This window comes from Balaenoptera borealis, assembly GCF_965194805.1.
Source record: "Balaenoptera borealis genome assembly, chromosome: 2".
Lineage (NCBI taxonomy): Eukaryota > Metazoa > Chordata > Mammalia > Artiodactyla > Balaenopteridae > Balaenoptera > Balaenoptera borealis.
The window spans coordinates 112,404,004-112,419,032 of record NC_138867.1 but is presented as its reverse complement, the minus strand read 5'-3'; the positions used below and the strand labels follow the sequence as shown (position 1 = coordinate 112,419,032).

Genomic DNA, 15,029 nt, shown 5'->3' with positions numbered 1-15,029 from the left:
AGGCCCCAGACCCCTCCCCATCTAGGCCCTATGCTTTGTATAGTTAGGGTCTCTTCTGGTGGCTTCACCCCCTTTCAACACTCAACACCACCCCACATACACACCAAGACGCACATGCATGCACACACTATTGGAACTGTCACTGGTAACAACTGTTACTAGCACATTCTGGGCCATGTCCTGTTCTTTGAAGGGGCAGTCATCAGTCCTGGCACTGGCCTTTATAGGGCCGTAACCCACCTCCTGCTAATATCAAAACCCTCAAAGGCCCAGTCACAGGAGCAAGGTAAGGATTTCTAAGTCAGAGAACTGGGCCAGGACTCCGCATGGGAGAATAAGTATGGAAAGAGCTACTTCTTACCACCCAGTGTGCTAAGCCTCCAACGTTCTTCAGAATGGAGGTCTCTGACAAATGTTAACTACTTGGAATTTAGCTTAGAGGACTCTTACCTCTAGAGAAGAGTTTTTATTTAAAACACAAAAACATACAAACATACACACATACACACCCTTCATTATGAAATTAAGAAAACCATTCCTTTGAGTGTAAGACAGGTTTCTTTTTATTAAGTTTTCCTAAAACTTGTCTCATGTTTACTGAATGTTTTTCTTTGTGTAAGAACGTAACCTGGAGCTTTAACAAACCAATTGAGACAATGCAACCTGGATAAATGCTTGTCTGCACACAAGTCATCGATTACCATTCTCTGGCCTGGCCTCCATGTAAATCCAATTGGTCTTAAAGCCTATCTAAACAGAGAGCAAGCAGACCACATCATCTTATTTCTAGTTTAAACTTTAAACCTCAAACTCACCCCCAACCCAAGACCCACACCCGCCCCCACACACAGAAGAAAATTTTTAGAAGAAATGGCCATTAGGAACTGAGTCAGTTGCCTAAGAATTGGCTTAATCCTGCAGCCAGCACTCCTAAGTAGCTCTAGGCCTCACAGCAGGCCAGCTGGAACTCTTGAAGCAGGACAAGTAGAGAATGGATAGAGGAGGCTCTAAGAACAGGGCCAAGTCCTGGTGCTGCAAGGCTTCCACACATGCTTACACTCCGACATAAATACACTTCCACCTTCCTCCTCTAAGTGATGTTTCTCTATAGCACTGTAGAGCTTGTAACACTCTAAATTTTTTAGTGCAGAGATGGACAGAAACTTATTCTAGATATGCAAGGTATAATCTTATTTCTAACAACATAGGCCAAAATTAACAGAGCAGCTCTCTGTTACACAGATTAACAATTACAAAGGTCCAAAAAGTAACCAACAAAGATTTTAACAGTTTCTAGGGCAGGTACCAGCTCTGGCCTCTAATACTACAGGTTTCCCTTAGTTTCCAAAATGCCTCACTCCTATCAACACGGCCCAAAGGGCAGTCACAGGGAATGCTTTGGTGCTCCTGACACTGGCTGCACAGTAAGAATGAGGTGTTGCTAAAGTCAGCACCACACTTCTTTAACACTTATTTCAGACTCATCCAGTACAATCCAGTGCATCTTAGTTTTTTGTATGATCTGTCCGCTGTTTAACACATACAAATTGGCAGATTCATGACAGATATTAACACAACACGTAAGTGATTGTGAATGAGCAAAAAAGAACTTTTAACTCTTTTAAGACTTCAAGCTATACCTCAAATTTACACAGAACATCTCTAACCTGAATAAGCAGGCCAGGATACAAATCTTCACACCATAATTAACAAGAATCAATCCCTCAGTTAAATTTACCATGCCTATATCCAACAGTACGTCTACCCAATTCTAACCTTCCGAAGAGAAAATTATTTAGACTTTGATACTTGGGATATTAGTGGACATACTTTCAGGAACATACATTCTCAGGAAGAGCCTCCAGGTCTAAAATCCTCAGTTAACAACTTGCTCCACACGAAAGGATCTATTTTCCCAGGAGCAACACACGGCATTTGTAATAGGAGCTCCTTTAACTGGGGGAAGATGGGAAGATAGGAAGACGGGGTGGGAGTCCCAGCGGAGCTGACTGACACGTGAAGAAGCTCAGAGCATACCTTTGTTGTTCTCTGTTAATCCATGCCATGCTCTCTAGTCCTCAGAAACAGAGGGAGACCCCTCCCCCATCCCCACACCAAGCAGGGAGCCTTTGTGGCAATCTCCACAGCAGATGTGTGAAGCACAATTAGAGTTCCTGCCATATATGTCATAACAAAAAGTCTGCTTGATAGCTAGGTATAGCTTGTGCTATAGCTCAACTTTCTAAAACAAACTTCTCTTTGTATAAGCATGATTAAACATAAAAGGAGTGAAGCATAAGCTCAGTAAGACTAACTGGGCTTCTAAATAGTACCATTATGAAAAAGATACAATGCACTTCATTTCTGTATCTAACTATTTCGAAGTCAAAATGCTCCATACATTACCTATATCCCCCCCCCAAATCCCCTAAAAACTAAGAAATCTCCAGTATTTAATTGCTCTAGTTGATATTTAGAACAAAGTTGACAACTTAAAGCTTTATAATAGTCTGTTTTAATATAAACAATTGTTGGAATCAATCAATGTCCATTTCAGGAAGCTTCTTGTCTGAATCCGAAGGCAGAGCTGTGTCTGTACCCTGCTCAGCAGCCTGAGGGCCTGGGCTGTCTCCTTGTCCATCCACTGGTCCATTCTGCTCTGCATTTTTTTGCTCCTCTTTTGGAGGTTCCACTTTGGGTTTTGGCTTTGAAATTATAGGGCTACAGATACTCGTCAGCTCCTAGAACAATAGAAGAGAAAACTGTGGTTTCTTGTAACAAATTTTACATGGCATACTAAAATCCAAGTCCACCCCCTCCGACCCTATCCCCAAGCCAGAAGCAAAGATGCAATAATGAAATTCTCTCCTATTAATAATAAATAATGAGACTGACTAGAAAAGACTATTAAATCTTTAAAATCATACATTACTTTAATTTTAGCTTCAATCTCTTTTGCCTTGACAACTGGATCCACGGTCAGACTCTGCTTGTTCTGCAGATTCAGCTTGTTATTCATCCACTCCATGGCCTCATTCGTGCTTTTTTCTACCCTCACCAAGTCAACAGCATCCAAATGGTCATACTGGTCCTCCTGCAACCAGTAGCCAACCAGACAAGTGTCAAAGGATGATACTGTCCCTACTCATATATTGTCTAGTTCTTTACCATCTTTCAAAAAGTTACAATCTTTCCCAAAATGAAGCCCATCTAGCCTCACAAACTACATAGACATTCAATTCCTGAAAAATTCAGAAAAGTAACCCCAATTTTTAAAACAGAGGAAATACATTTAAAGGCCAAAATTACACAAGGTGGTAATTAAAATGCTTCAGCAGTATAAACAGCACATGCTTTACACAAAATCTTATAATTCCACAATGCAAAAAAAAAAAATTACATGTCATTAGGTATGAGACCTGAGGTTTAGGCATCCTTGTTAGGAACCAAAATAATAATGAGTACAGTTTTTTAAAAGAGGCCTTTCAGAAGCAAAATTTTTTAATTAAAAGTAATTTTTTTAGAAAGCTCAATTTATCTGTCTTAAAGTTTCTTACACTGACAATACATCAAGAACCCGGAGTATAATAGTGGAGTTAACCAAACTATTTACCAAAGTTTGAGAGCAATCCAAACTTTGGAATCAGACCTCAGGCCAAATCCCAGCTCCCCCAATAGTAACCTTGGGTTAGGATTAAAGAAGTTAGAAATTATCTATAAATGTTGATACTACCACCTACTTCATAAGGGTACTGTGAAAATTTAATCAGATAATATACTTATGGAATATATATCATATAGTGCTCAAAAAAAATGAAAGTAGTTTATTGTTGAGACAGTCCTACATCTGCATAACAAACTAAATTATTTGCCTAATGTGTTCTAACACCAAAATAGAGCAAGTTAAGTCAATGATCAAACATTTCATAACAAGAAAAGGAAGCTGAATAATATTGCTCAATTCCATAGTCCCCTTATTAAAGAGAAGCAGCAAATCCCAGGGTTCTTAGTAAGATTATATAAAATATTATACATTACATTAACATCCCAAAAGAAAATACTATCATTAAACAACAGTTAAAAAGAAGACAAAGAACTGCTACGTAAATGTCTCAAAACTTAACTCTACCGAAACAACAGTAGGGAAAAGGAGAAAAAAAAAAAGATACCTTGTTTTTGAAAGAGCTGATTACTTTCATAAACTGTTGGATTTGTTTCCCTAGTTCGTCAAATAATTTTGGTCTTTCTTCAGATTCCTGGAATCGTATCTTAATAGGCTGACCTAGATTCTTAACAGAAGAGAGAATATACAAATTCTTCACAGGGGAGTTTAAACTGTAAGAGTAGTATCTTTCTACTAAGATTGATTATGAATTAAAATACATTTAATCTCCATGTTCTATATATAAGAAGTTGAATATTTTTCCCCAGCCAATTGAAATATATCCTCAGTCTACATGAGAATATACCTCAATACTGTTCCAAGTGGAGCCACTTCAACTTGTCACTTGAACCCTAGTTCTCAAAATACATTAGGGAGACAACCAAAAATTAGGTGCCTCCAGACAGTGATAGACAACACCATATATGAAGTACACTTGAAAAAATAAAAACAAAAATTTTTTTTAAACCTGTATCTGACAAAGCCTCCAGCTGTAACCATCAATTTACCAGATAAGATTAAACACCAGAGTTGAAAAGGAGCAAAATTCAGACCAGGAATAAATCCTCCAGCACGAATGATCAAGTTTTTTCATCAACTAAGTAAGGGAGGAGAAATGATGGAAGGAGAACTACAGACACAGATTTAAGAGACATATCAACAGAATGTATGGACCCTGTTTGGATCCTGAGTCAAACAAACTAAAAAATAATTTATGAAGCAACTGGAACCTGAAAACGGACTGAAAATATGGTGGTATTAAGGAATTTTTATGCCTGTGATAATGGTACAGCTTAAGGCTACATTTTAAGTACACATTGAAATATTTTTGGATTAAATATAACCTGAGAGACTTGCTTAAAATAACTGGGAGTGGAAAGGAGCAGAAATGAAACAAAACCGGACATAAGTTGACAACAGTTGAAGCTATTATTCTGTCTACTTTCATGTGCTGGACATCTCCCATAATAAAGAGTAAATCAAAAACCTCAATGGGAAGGATGTCACTGGAGACTCTTAATATTCTTGCCAGAATGAAAGGAAACTGCAGGCACTGTCCTTCAGCAATTCCATTTCAGAGGTTAGTCACAATGGCCCAGTTTGACAAGAAACGAAGTAATCCAGAGAAATGCAAAAAGTTCTTCTTGTGTGTTTGCATCTTTTTCCAAACAAAAGCCCTCAACTTTAAATAATTCTTTGTGCTTTTAACTCTAAGGTGTAACTATCAGCTTCTTTATATACAAAACCAGACGCTTCTGCTCTACTGAGAATCAAAGCTGTATACACGCAGCCCTGCTCCAACTGCATTGCAAATACCTTTAGGACAGGGATGCATCTTGCTAGTCTTTCAATCTCTTGACACCAAGAACATACTCAAGCTCCAATTCAGTGAAACAGTTTAGGTCTAAACTCAATTTCCAGAAAAATTCTTTTGCTATTACAAAGTTCTAAAAGAAAGATAGTGAACCTAAGTGATAAAAAGTATAGCTCTTCAGTCACTTTCAACCTGCCTTCAATTACTTAACATGAGAATTACTCTCAATTTTGAGATACTCTCCATGGAAACTACAGCATTTCTGCTTTCAAGAGTCACTCACTTTTAATTCAGCCAATTTATCAACATAAACTTGCTTTGGCTGGTCTTCTCCATCCTCATACAACCAATTTTCAGTATCTTCTAGTTTTAAGGTAAAATTGTTACGGTCCTAAAGATGAAGGAAATATTGCAATTTAGTCAGTCAAAAATCAGTTGATTCACAAATGAAGAAACAGGCACAGACTATGATATATACGGATTTTCTTTAAAATACGGGGGAGTGGAGAGATGGGGATATGGAAAACAAGACTGACAAAATGTTATCTTGTTTTATAGGTACAAGGGGGTTTATTACACTATTTTCTCCGCTGTAGGGGACATATGGATATGTTTGAAAGTTTCAGAATTAAAAACTACATTTAAAACTAAGTGAGTTACATAGTTAATAATACTGTAGTGCATATATGAAAGTTACTAAGAGAATAAATCTTAAAAGTTCTCGTCACAAGGAAAAAAATTTTTTAAGTACGTGTAGTGATGGATGTTTAACTAGACTTATTGTGGTAATCATTTCACAATGTATACGAACATCGAATCATTATGTTGTACACCTGACACTAATATAAAGTTATATGTCAATTATACTGAATTTTTTTTAAGAAGTGAGTTAAAATAAACATCAGGGAAAAGTAAGCTGATTTAAAGAAAAATACTAGGTAAAAAATAGCATGCAAAAATGTATCAAAAAGTGACACACCAAAAAAAGAGTGATGCACAAAGTCTAACCTTTGGGAAACACTCTATCAATAGAAAATAAAACGATATAAAACTTCTCCCCAAAAAAGTGCATTTTTAATCATTTTTCTGTATACCTACAGATACAAACTTCCCTTGTTAACTACATTTAAGGATCCTGCCGGAAGACGCACACTAAGCAGGCACACTGCAGCACATACTTACATCTTCACTCACAAACTTCTCATATTCACCACTAAGCTTGTCTCTCATTTCGTACACGTATTCTTCTACTGCATTCTTAGCATCATTCCTCTCCTTCTCTAGTTTATCCTGCATGATCATCTTACCCTGTGAACAGTACAGTCAGACATTCAGAAAAGTGAGACAATTTCCCCTTAACTATTAAGTAATATAAAGGTAGAGAAGCCTTCTTCCTCAAATCCTTTTAGTTCTGTGAATCATCCACGGAAAGAGAGCTGGAAGCATCAGTCCTTAGTACATTATGAAGATCAAGTGAGAGTTCTGTGGGTGTGCTTAGAAAAAAAGAGCAATAGAAGAAATATCAAGATGTTGAAACTCAAAAGCAAAAATAAGGAAAAGAATTTAAGACAAGAGAACTTTAAGAAACTATTAGTTCAATGTCACAAGGTGAGTATACTCTGCTTGTATTACATACCCAGGAAAATCAAATTATTCATATAGTATAGATGCTAAAGGGTCTATGAAACAAAACTATTCTAAGATCCAATGTACATATGATGAGAAACCTCACAGACAATAATTAATTGAATAACTGTGCTCCAGGGTCCCAAACCTTGCATCGCTCACCATAACTACAGTTACATATTGACTGGCAACAGGGAAAGGAACTAATAAACAAAATATTAAGGCTAATGTGATTTCTCCTGCTGATCAACTTCCCTGACCCTGGCCTCAAACATCCCAATCGCTAGTGAACAACCAAACTCACACACCCAAACATGAATGATACCTCCCCTAAATGTCAAAGATCTCATAACAGAGTTTTTAGCAATAAAGACATAATATCACCATAAAAGAATTTTGATGTTAAGTCTTGGGATCTATTAAACTTGTCCTCCAATACCCCGAAATCTAAAATTGTTCTCAAACCCCATACAACCTAAAACACATGAAGGTCACTAGACACAGAGTTTGAACACTACGGTCACGTTAACTTTTTAGCTTATTGTTCTAAAAGACTTAAAATAACCACCTCATTTTCAATGTACAAGTTGAGCATCTCTCTGTCTATCTGCCATAACAGCTGATTCTCAATTGGCAGGTCCACAGTACTGGTCTTCACTTTTGCCTTCTTGGCTTGAGGGGGCTGGTCCATCTTTTTGTCTTTTGATCCAGCTTGAGAAGTCTAAAATAACAGAAATCATTAAGAACACTTATACAGACTCTTAAACTTCCAAATGAGTCATGTTTCAAAGGCTGGCTTTGCTTTTTTATTAACTTAGTTTGTGTTCTTACAATATCTGGAAAGTTAAAAAAATATAAATATTTTTGACTATAAATAGTCAAATCCATAGAGATAGAAAGTAATGGTGGTTGCCAGGGGACGGGGGGAGGAGGGATAGAGGAATGGGGAATTGTTGCTTAATAGGTAGTTTTAGTTTGGCAAAATGAAAAAGACTGTAGCACAATGTGATTATACTTAACACTACTGATCTGTACACACACATACACTTATTTACATACATATACACACAAAAACAACCTCCCATAATCCCACTATCAACATATAATCACTATTAAATATTCTCTAATTTACTTCCACTCTTATCCAAACATATGAACATGCAGAGGAAATTAGTGGGGAGAGGGTATGAAATTTTTAAGGATCAGAAATACAGTAGTAATATGACTTCCAGAGTATCTGCACCTATTTACATTCTCACAAGGAGTAACAGAATCCATTCCACTGTACCCTGGCCAAAAAAAGGAATTCATTTACCATGATCTATTATTTTCGTTGGGTCAATAACCTTTTTTCACACAGTTATAAGGCATACTTATTTCTTCAAATTGCCTAGTCATATTTCATCCAGCGTTCTCTTGGGATCTTTGTGATTTTTCCCCCTAAGTGATTGACTCTTCTAGTTTTTTTCTAATCTTCTGTTATTTGTCTATGCAAGCTTTTATTGTTGAATCTATCTACCTTTTCCTTTGTGATTACTTTCATTGCTTTTATGCTTTGAAAGCTCTTGCTGATCCACAAATTAGAAAAATATCCATTCCAGTTGTTTTTTATTTGTAACTTTCAAGTAATCTAGAATACAAAGTCATTTCCCCATCTCCTGTCCAAATCTTAAATCAGGGCTGATTTATGTATCATTTGTATTTTATTTCCCTTAGAAACAATACTATGAAAGGCGTCAGTTCCCGAGCCACCTCAGGGAAGCAACATAAATAACAAACCCCATGAAACTTGCCACAGCTCCATGGCATTGGGGCGGGGGGGGCCGGGCAGGCAGGCAGGTCCACCTCTCTCCTTTCTCCTCCCCGACCTTCCCAAACACAGAAAAATACATACTTCTCTTGCCCACTGCTGCCCCCAACCCAGGCTATAACAGGTCTTCCACCTTGGAAAAGGCCTACAGTACACTGAAGCATCTATGAGGATGATTTCCTCTGCCATTTTTTTTTTACAATTATTTGCACAGCTAAAGGAATAAAATTTGTTAACTGACATGAAAATGGGTACCAGACTTAAGCCTCCTAAAGGCTCTGCCAAACTTTTTTAAATGCCACAATCAGAAATACCTTAGAAGGTGAAATTATACACTGCAATGTCATAAATAATTTGAAAGAAAAGCTGTTTTCAATGCTGATGACAAAATTTAAACATGAAAACTCGAAAGTTAAAGAACAGGTTGTAAAGGATCCAAAAATGCTACATATTCATTTAAATACTTGGGATAAATATTAACATTATTTACAAAATATATTTCAAAACATTATTATTTAAAACAGTGTATTTCAACAAAAAGACAAGTTTCAGAGAGTTGACAAAATTTGAAAAAACCATCTTTCATTGTTTATTAGTAAAGAATAAATTATGGGTAGGATGACTATTAGTAACAGCCATTCAGAAACCAGCATGAACCAATCACTCACTAGCCTAGTAAAACTAGGGCTTCTGAGTGCTTTCTTCCCACAAACCATCCAGACTAAAGTTCAAAGACCATTCTGCCAAAGATACTTCCCAACCATACTACAAAATCTTGCTTTAAAGACTGTTCAGATAAATGAAGATTTCTAATATAATTCCCTTCCAAGACATATGTCAGCCAAAACCATTATGTAAAAAGACAGCAAATCATACTCTAAAACACAATTCATACCTCCATTTCTTCAGACTCTGCCTTATTTTCTGCTGGTGTCTGCTGCTGTTGCTCTTCAACGTGTGGTTCCTCCTGATCCACTTGCATCTTCTGAAAAACAGGTCACATCAAATCCTGAAACTAGGAAATACTAGTGAAAGACTAAGCAACCTTCATGACACACTGGCAAAATCACATGATGTGCAATTCCTGCTAATTACCAACAATCAGACAACCCAGACTCAAATTCCAGCTATAACACATACGTTACACTTAGAACATGAAAGTTTTCCTCTCTGGATCTCGGTTACTACATCTGTACAACGGAAATAACTCTTGCCTTGCCCTTATATAAATAAGAGCGGCTATAGAACTACATTGTAAAACCATAGCAGTACTTATAAGCACACAGCGTGGCAATACTTAACACAATAAAATCTGAAGAAAGCATGAGTTTCTCCTAGCTTCCTCATGAATACATTTCTCTCAAAAGTCTTAACTTTTTCTAGCAGTTTTTAAATCAGCCTTTCCATCCTCAAAAGTACAACCACTGTGTACATTAGGGGAGGTGGACACCTTGAAAATTCTGTTAAAGGTGTTAAAAGAACAAAGGCTGACAGAAATGACAAAGAAGGGAGAAGTTTGTAGAGACCTTGAACCACACTGGCTTTCAATGCCTGCAGCACATTATAATGACCTTGGAGGCTCTTAAAACTGACACCTGGGCTCTAGCCCAGACCAAGTCAAACAAAATCTGTGGGGATGAGACCCCAAACATTTATAGTTTTATAAAGCCTTGATTTTTATACACAATAAGTACAAGACTCAGTGCATGATTCCAACAAATAAGTGTGAATTCTATGCTACTTGTGGAAATAATCAACTGAGACTCAGCATTCCCCAGTAATCAGAAAGAACCAAGAATAAGTCAAATTGAGAGGTGCATGGTCTGAAGGAGGAAGCCAACTATGTCCCATTTCTATACAAATTCTGTATAAAGACTTTGTGTTAGTTCACATATGATGGGGTATGCATGCAAACCTACTCTCAGCAGCTCTGTCACCCAGTCTATTTGCTAGAATTTCTAGACAAGTGTCACCTCTGAGCCATTACGAATGGCCTAAAATGGTATAAGATTGTCTAGATTACCTCTTCCTCCTTTGCATTCTGATCTGTTTCCATCGGTTCCTCATTTTCTTCAAACTTGTGCACTTCCACTAGAGATGCACTGGACACACTGAAAATGCCATGGACATTTACTCGAACCTTGACTTTCACTTTTGAACTGGAGCCATCAGACTGAGGGGTGACTTTCTGAACTGAAAACTGAGCTAAGGACATAAGAAAGACAAAAGAGAACACATAACCTAAGAGGATGAATTCAAACACAAATACATGCCCATACTGCCAGGTTATGTCCATTTCTCAGTGAAAGGTCAGTAACATGATACTTCAAATAAGCACAGTGGGCACTCTTAGAATCTTACTAAATCATCAGATTTCTCCTTCCTCTCTCACATATAGTCAAACTCTTATTTATCTTGTCTCAATTAAGGACTCAAGTACCTCCTAACTCTTCAAACATGTCCTTCCCTCCAGTGCCTTATTCCAATTCATCTTTATAGGCTACTGCCAGATAAATTCCTAGAATAGATTTGTCCCACTTTCCTCTACTGAAAACCCCAGTGATTCCATACTGCTTGTCACTTATCAAGAAACTGTCATTTCTAGATTCAGTTACTATACCAGGGTTTTGTTTATGTGTTTTAATTCATAAAACTCTGTAAAGTATGAATTATCACACCTAGTCCTGTTTTAAAAATGAGGAAAACAGAGTAGGTTAACTTTCCAAGCTTCTAAGTGCCATTCAGGATATTCCTAATACTTTACCCATGTATTCTAGTTCTGTAATTATCATGTTAACTCTAGTTTCTCTCTCCTCGACTAGTATTATATCCAGATTCTAAGTTTCTCAGAGTCAATGAAGACTCAAGCCAACATGGTTCCATAACCTGTGATACTGATTATCACAATTTCTTAATGATTTTCTGTGTACACCTAACTCTATGTTAGGGTCAGAATTGAACCTCTTCAACTCCTTTCAGTAACTAGCACCACATTATGCACAAGGTATAACAATAATGTGCATTAACCAAGAACTACAGCCCAGGGAATTCCCTGGCGGTCCAGTGGTTAGGCCTCTGCGCTTTCACTGCCGAGGGCGTGGGTTCGATCCCTGGTCGGGGAACTAACTTCCCGCAAGCCGCACAGAGCATCAGTCAATCAATCAATCAATCAATCAATAAAAATAAAAATTAAACTAAAAAAATTTTAATTAAAAAAAAAAAAGAAAACAAGAACTACAGCCCACAATAGGAGATCCAATTAAATAATGACCATCCTGCTGGTTCTAAACCTGGTAATACGACTGAAAGTGGTTTTTTTGCGCATGTGATCTAAAATACCTAAATTTCAGCATACTCTACTTGCTTTGCTATTCCAGTTCTCCCAAGCACACATAATTTTTCTTTTCTTTTTTTTTTAATTCTCAACTCTTTACTTACCTATAGCAGGATCTGGATAGGGTAAATCCTGAGGAGAGCTATAATAGGCCTCAAGAGTGAAAGGTTCCTTTCTATAAAATGTGAGTACTTTAGAGAAAGGAGCAGCATGATTTTTTGAAAAGACTTCACAGTCACTGAACAGAGGAAAAAGACAAAAACACAAATTTAGGACATTGCTAACACTTTTTACCCATGTATTCTAGGTTTGTAATTACTGTATAGCTCTAGTTACTCTTCTCAACTGGCACTGTTTGCAGATTTTAAGAGTTCCCAAGAAAAAAAATATGTATATGTGTGTGTGTGTGTGTGTCTAGTGTCAGTTTTAAACATATATATATATATACTCCAATCAGCACATAAAAGGCACCAATTATTTCAGCAGGATCAAATAAAAGAAGCTAGTAAGGACACAAACTTATTCTGATGAATGACTAAATAATCACTTTGCTTTTCATGCACTACAGCAAAATATTACAGATGTGTATAACTTGAAATGGAGAGTATTTTCTAAGACTTAACACTTAAGTACAAAAATGATTAAAAAACATTATTACCTTGACCCTTCTTCAGCTGGAGAATTCCATCTCAGAGATATTGGATATGGTACTACATCAGTGATAGAAAATTCTCTGACTTTGAAAGCAGGCGATAAGATTGCACACTAGAATAATAATTTTTAAAAATTCCATTTGACAAGTAGACATACGAACTAATTATTACAATACCTATAAAGAATGACTTCAGAAGACATCTATTTACATTAATAACTTAATAATACCTAAACTAAGTGGTTTTATAAATGTCTATCATTTGTCAAACCACCCATATAATCTAGCTATTCCTTATTACTTTTCCATTAACCTCAACCTTTATTTAACTGATGTATAACACTACTTCATGCAACAAATATGCCAAATTCTAGTGGTATTTCAGGCTTACGTATGTTTCTAGTGACTTATTTCATCTTATTACATGTTATATAGTACAAACAATTCCATTTATGAACACCACTTCTGACACCAATTTTAAAACAGAAGTTTTAGAATCTTAGACCTTAAGATCACTGAGCTAATCTCAAACTAGCTGGATACATAAAACCACTGCTGTATTTACAATGACCTATATAAATGGCTACCTGTGAAAGAAAGCAAGCTCACCTGCAATGCACAGCCTCTAGTAACAGCTTCATCGGCATTTAGTGTTGTACTAAGTTCTTTACCAAAAAATTTGCTGATCTTCTCTTTCACTGCAGGGATTCGTGTTGCACCACCAACTATCTCCACTGCATAAATATCTTCTTTCTTTAACTCTATTTAAAAACAATTAGAATAGATGTTTATATTAAAAGAATCTTTTAACTAGTATTTTACAGTGAAATAAAAAGAGCAATATAACATCTTATCACAACAAAATAATTCACAAATGCATAACAAAACCCCACCACTCCTAATCCCCTCCACAATAACATGTGAGCGTGCACACAACACACAGGTGTGTGCTCAAAATAATGAGGGCAGAGTGGCACGACAATATTGGGACTTAAGAGGTGAGAGTCAGGAATACCTAATGTCCTACAGTGCACAAGTCCTACAATCTTGGAAACAGTCTCACACAAATAAATGTTAAAACATCAATAATTAAGCTGGCCATAAGGAAAATAAAAGGGCCTCAAAATATTGGACTATCCCTGACATGGCGTGAAAAAAAAAAAAGTATGCAGATGCACATCTAGCCACTCCAGCACTCCAGCCAGAGTATAAGCATAGGCCAGATTATAACACAGGTACAATCTCCTCATATCAGAAGGAGAGAAGGTACACACCAAGGCTCTGCTGTCACTCATAAAACACCTCTTAATACCACCTGGTTGGGACTTCCCTGGTGGCGCAGTGGTTAAGAATCCGCCTGCCAATGCAGGCGACACGGGTTCAATCCCTGGTCCGGGAAGATCCCACATGCCGCAGAGCAACTAAGCCCGTGCACCACAACTACTAAAGCCTGCATGCCTAGGGCCCATGCTCTGCAACAAGAGAAGCCACCACAATGAGAAGCCAACTCACTGCAACTAAAGAGTAGCCCCCACTCGCCGCAACTAGAGAAAGCCCACGCGCAGCAACAAAGACCCAACGCAGCCAAAAATAAAAATTAAAAAAAAACAAAACCCACCTGGTTTCCTGGTCACATTTTGTGCAACAAACACTGACAATTTGTTGAGGAGGGCTATTTAAAGAAATGGGCTGACCCAGTATGGAAAGAACATGCCCCTCTGTGATAATCATTCTGATTTAAGAGCTGAGCCTGTGTCAAGATTAGAGTACATCTCAACACCATGAAATAGCAACCAACACAAGAGTGGACTCTAGGAAAAGGTTTGTCAAAGGTTTGCGGAACATTAGTAATGCATTCCTAAATCAAACTTCCACCTTTTAGCCCAAGATAAAATTAAAGCATCCTATTAAGTATGTGATTATCATATCCTCCCTTTACTTATTTTTCAACAAAAGATTCACTGACAAAAAAAACCTACAAGACTACCACAGCAACACTGCTAAAGACAATTTTTACCACCATGAAATACCTGAGACTTTAAATCCATCTTTGAATCTGAATTACATTTCCTGGGAAAACTATCAGATTTCCCTAGACACTATTGGAGGTCCTCCAGGGGGACGATATTG

General features: G+C 37.1%; 1 protein-coding gene across 2 annotated transcripts in view; it reads right to left on the bottom strand.

The window, feature by feature from the left end:
* Nucleotides 1–539: 539 nt before the first annotated feature.
* Nucleotides 540–15,029, bottom strand: part of HSPA4 (heat shock protein family A (Hsp70) member 4) — a 42,293-nt gene continuing 27,803 nt past the window's right edge. For both annotated transcript variants that reach the window (XM_082378934.1, XM_082378935.1), the window contains 11 exons: nt 13,509–13,660; nt 12,906–13,012; nt 12,352–12,485; nt 10,937–11,118; nt 9,809–9,898; nt 7,672–7,824; nt 6,660–6,785; nt 5,761–5,868; nt 4,170–4,289; nt 2,933–3,094; nt 540–2,741 (listed from right to left, as the gene is read on the bottom strand). In XM_082378934.1, coding sequence (XP_082235060.1) covers nt 2,538–2,741; nt 2,933–3,094; nt 4,170–4,289; nt 5,761–5,868; nt 6,660–6,785; nt 7,672–7,824; nt 9,809–9,898; nt 10,937–11,118; nt 12,352–12,485; nt 12,906–13,012; nt 13,509–13,660 — 1,538 coding nt within the window. In that variant the 3' untranslated portion in view covers nt 540–2,537. The remainder of the gene's footprint in view (nt 2,742–2,932; nt 3,095–4,169; nt 4,290–5,760; nt 5,869–6,659; nt 6,786–7,671; nt 7,825–9,808; nt 9,899–10,936; nt 11,119–12,351; nt 12,486–12,905; nt 13,013–13,508; nt 13,661–15,029) is intronic.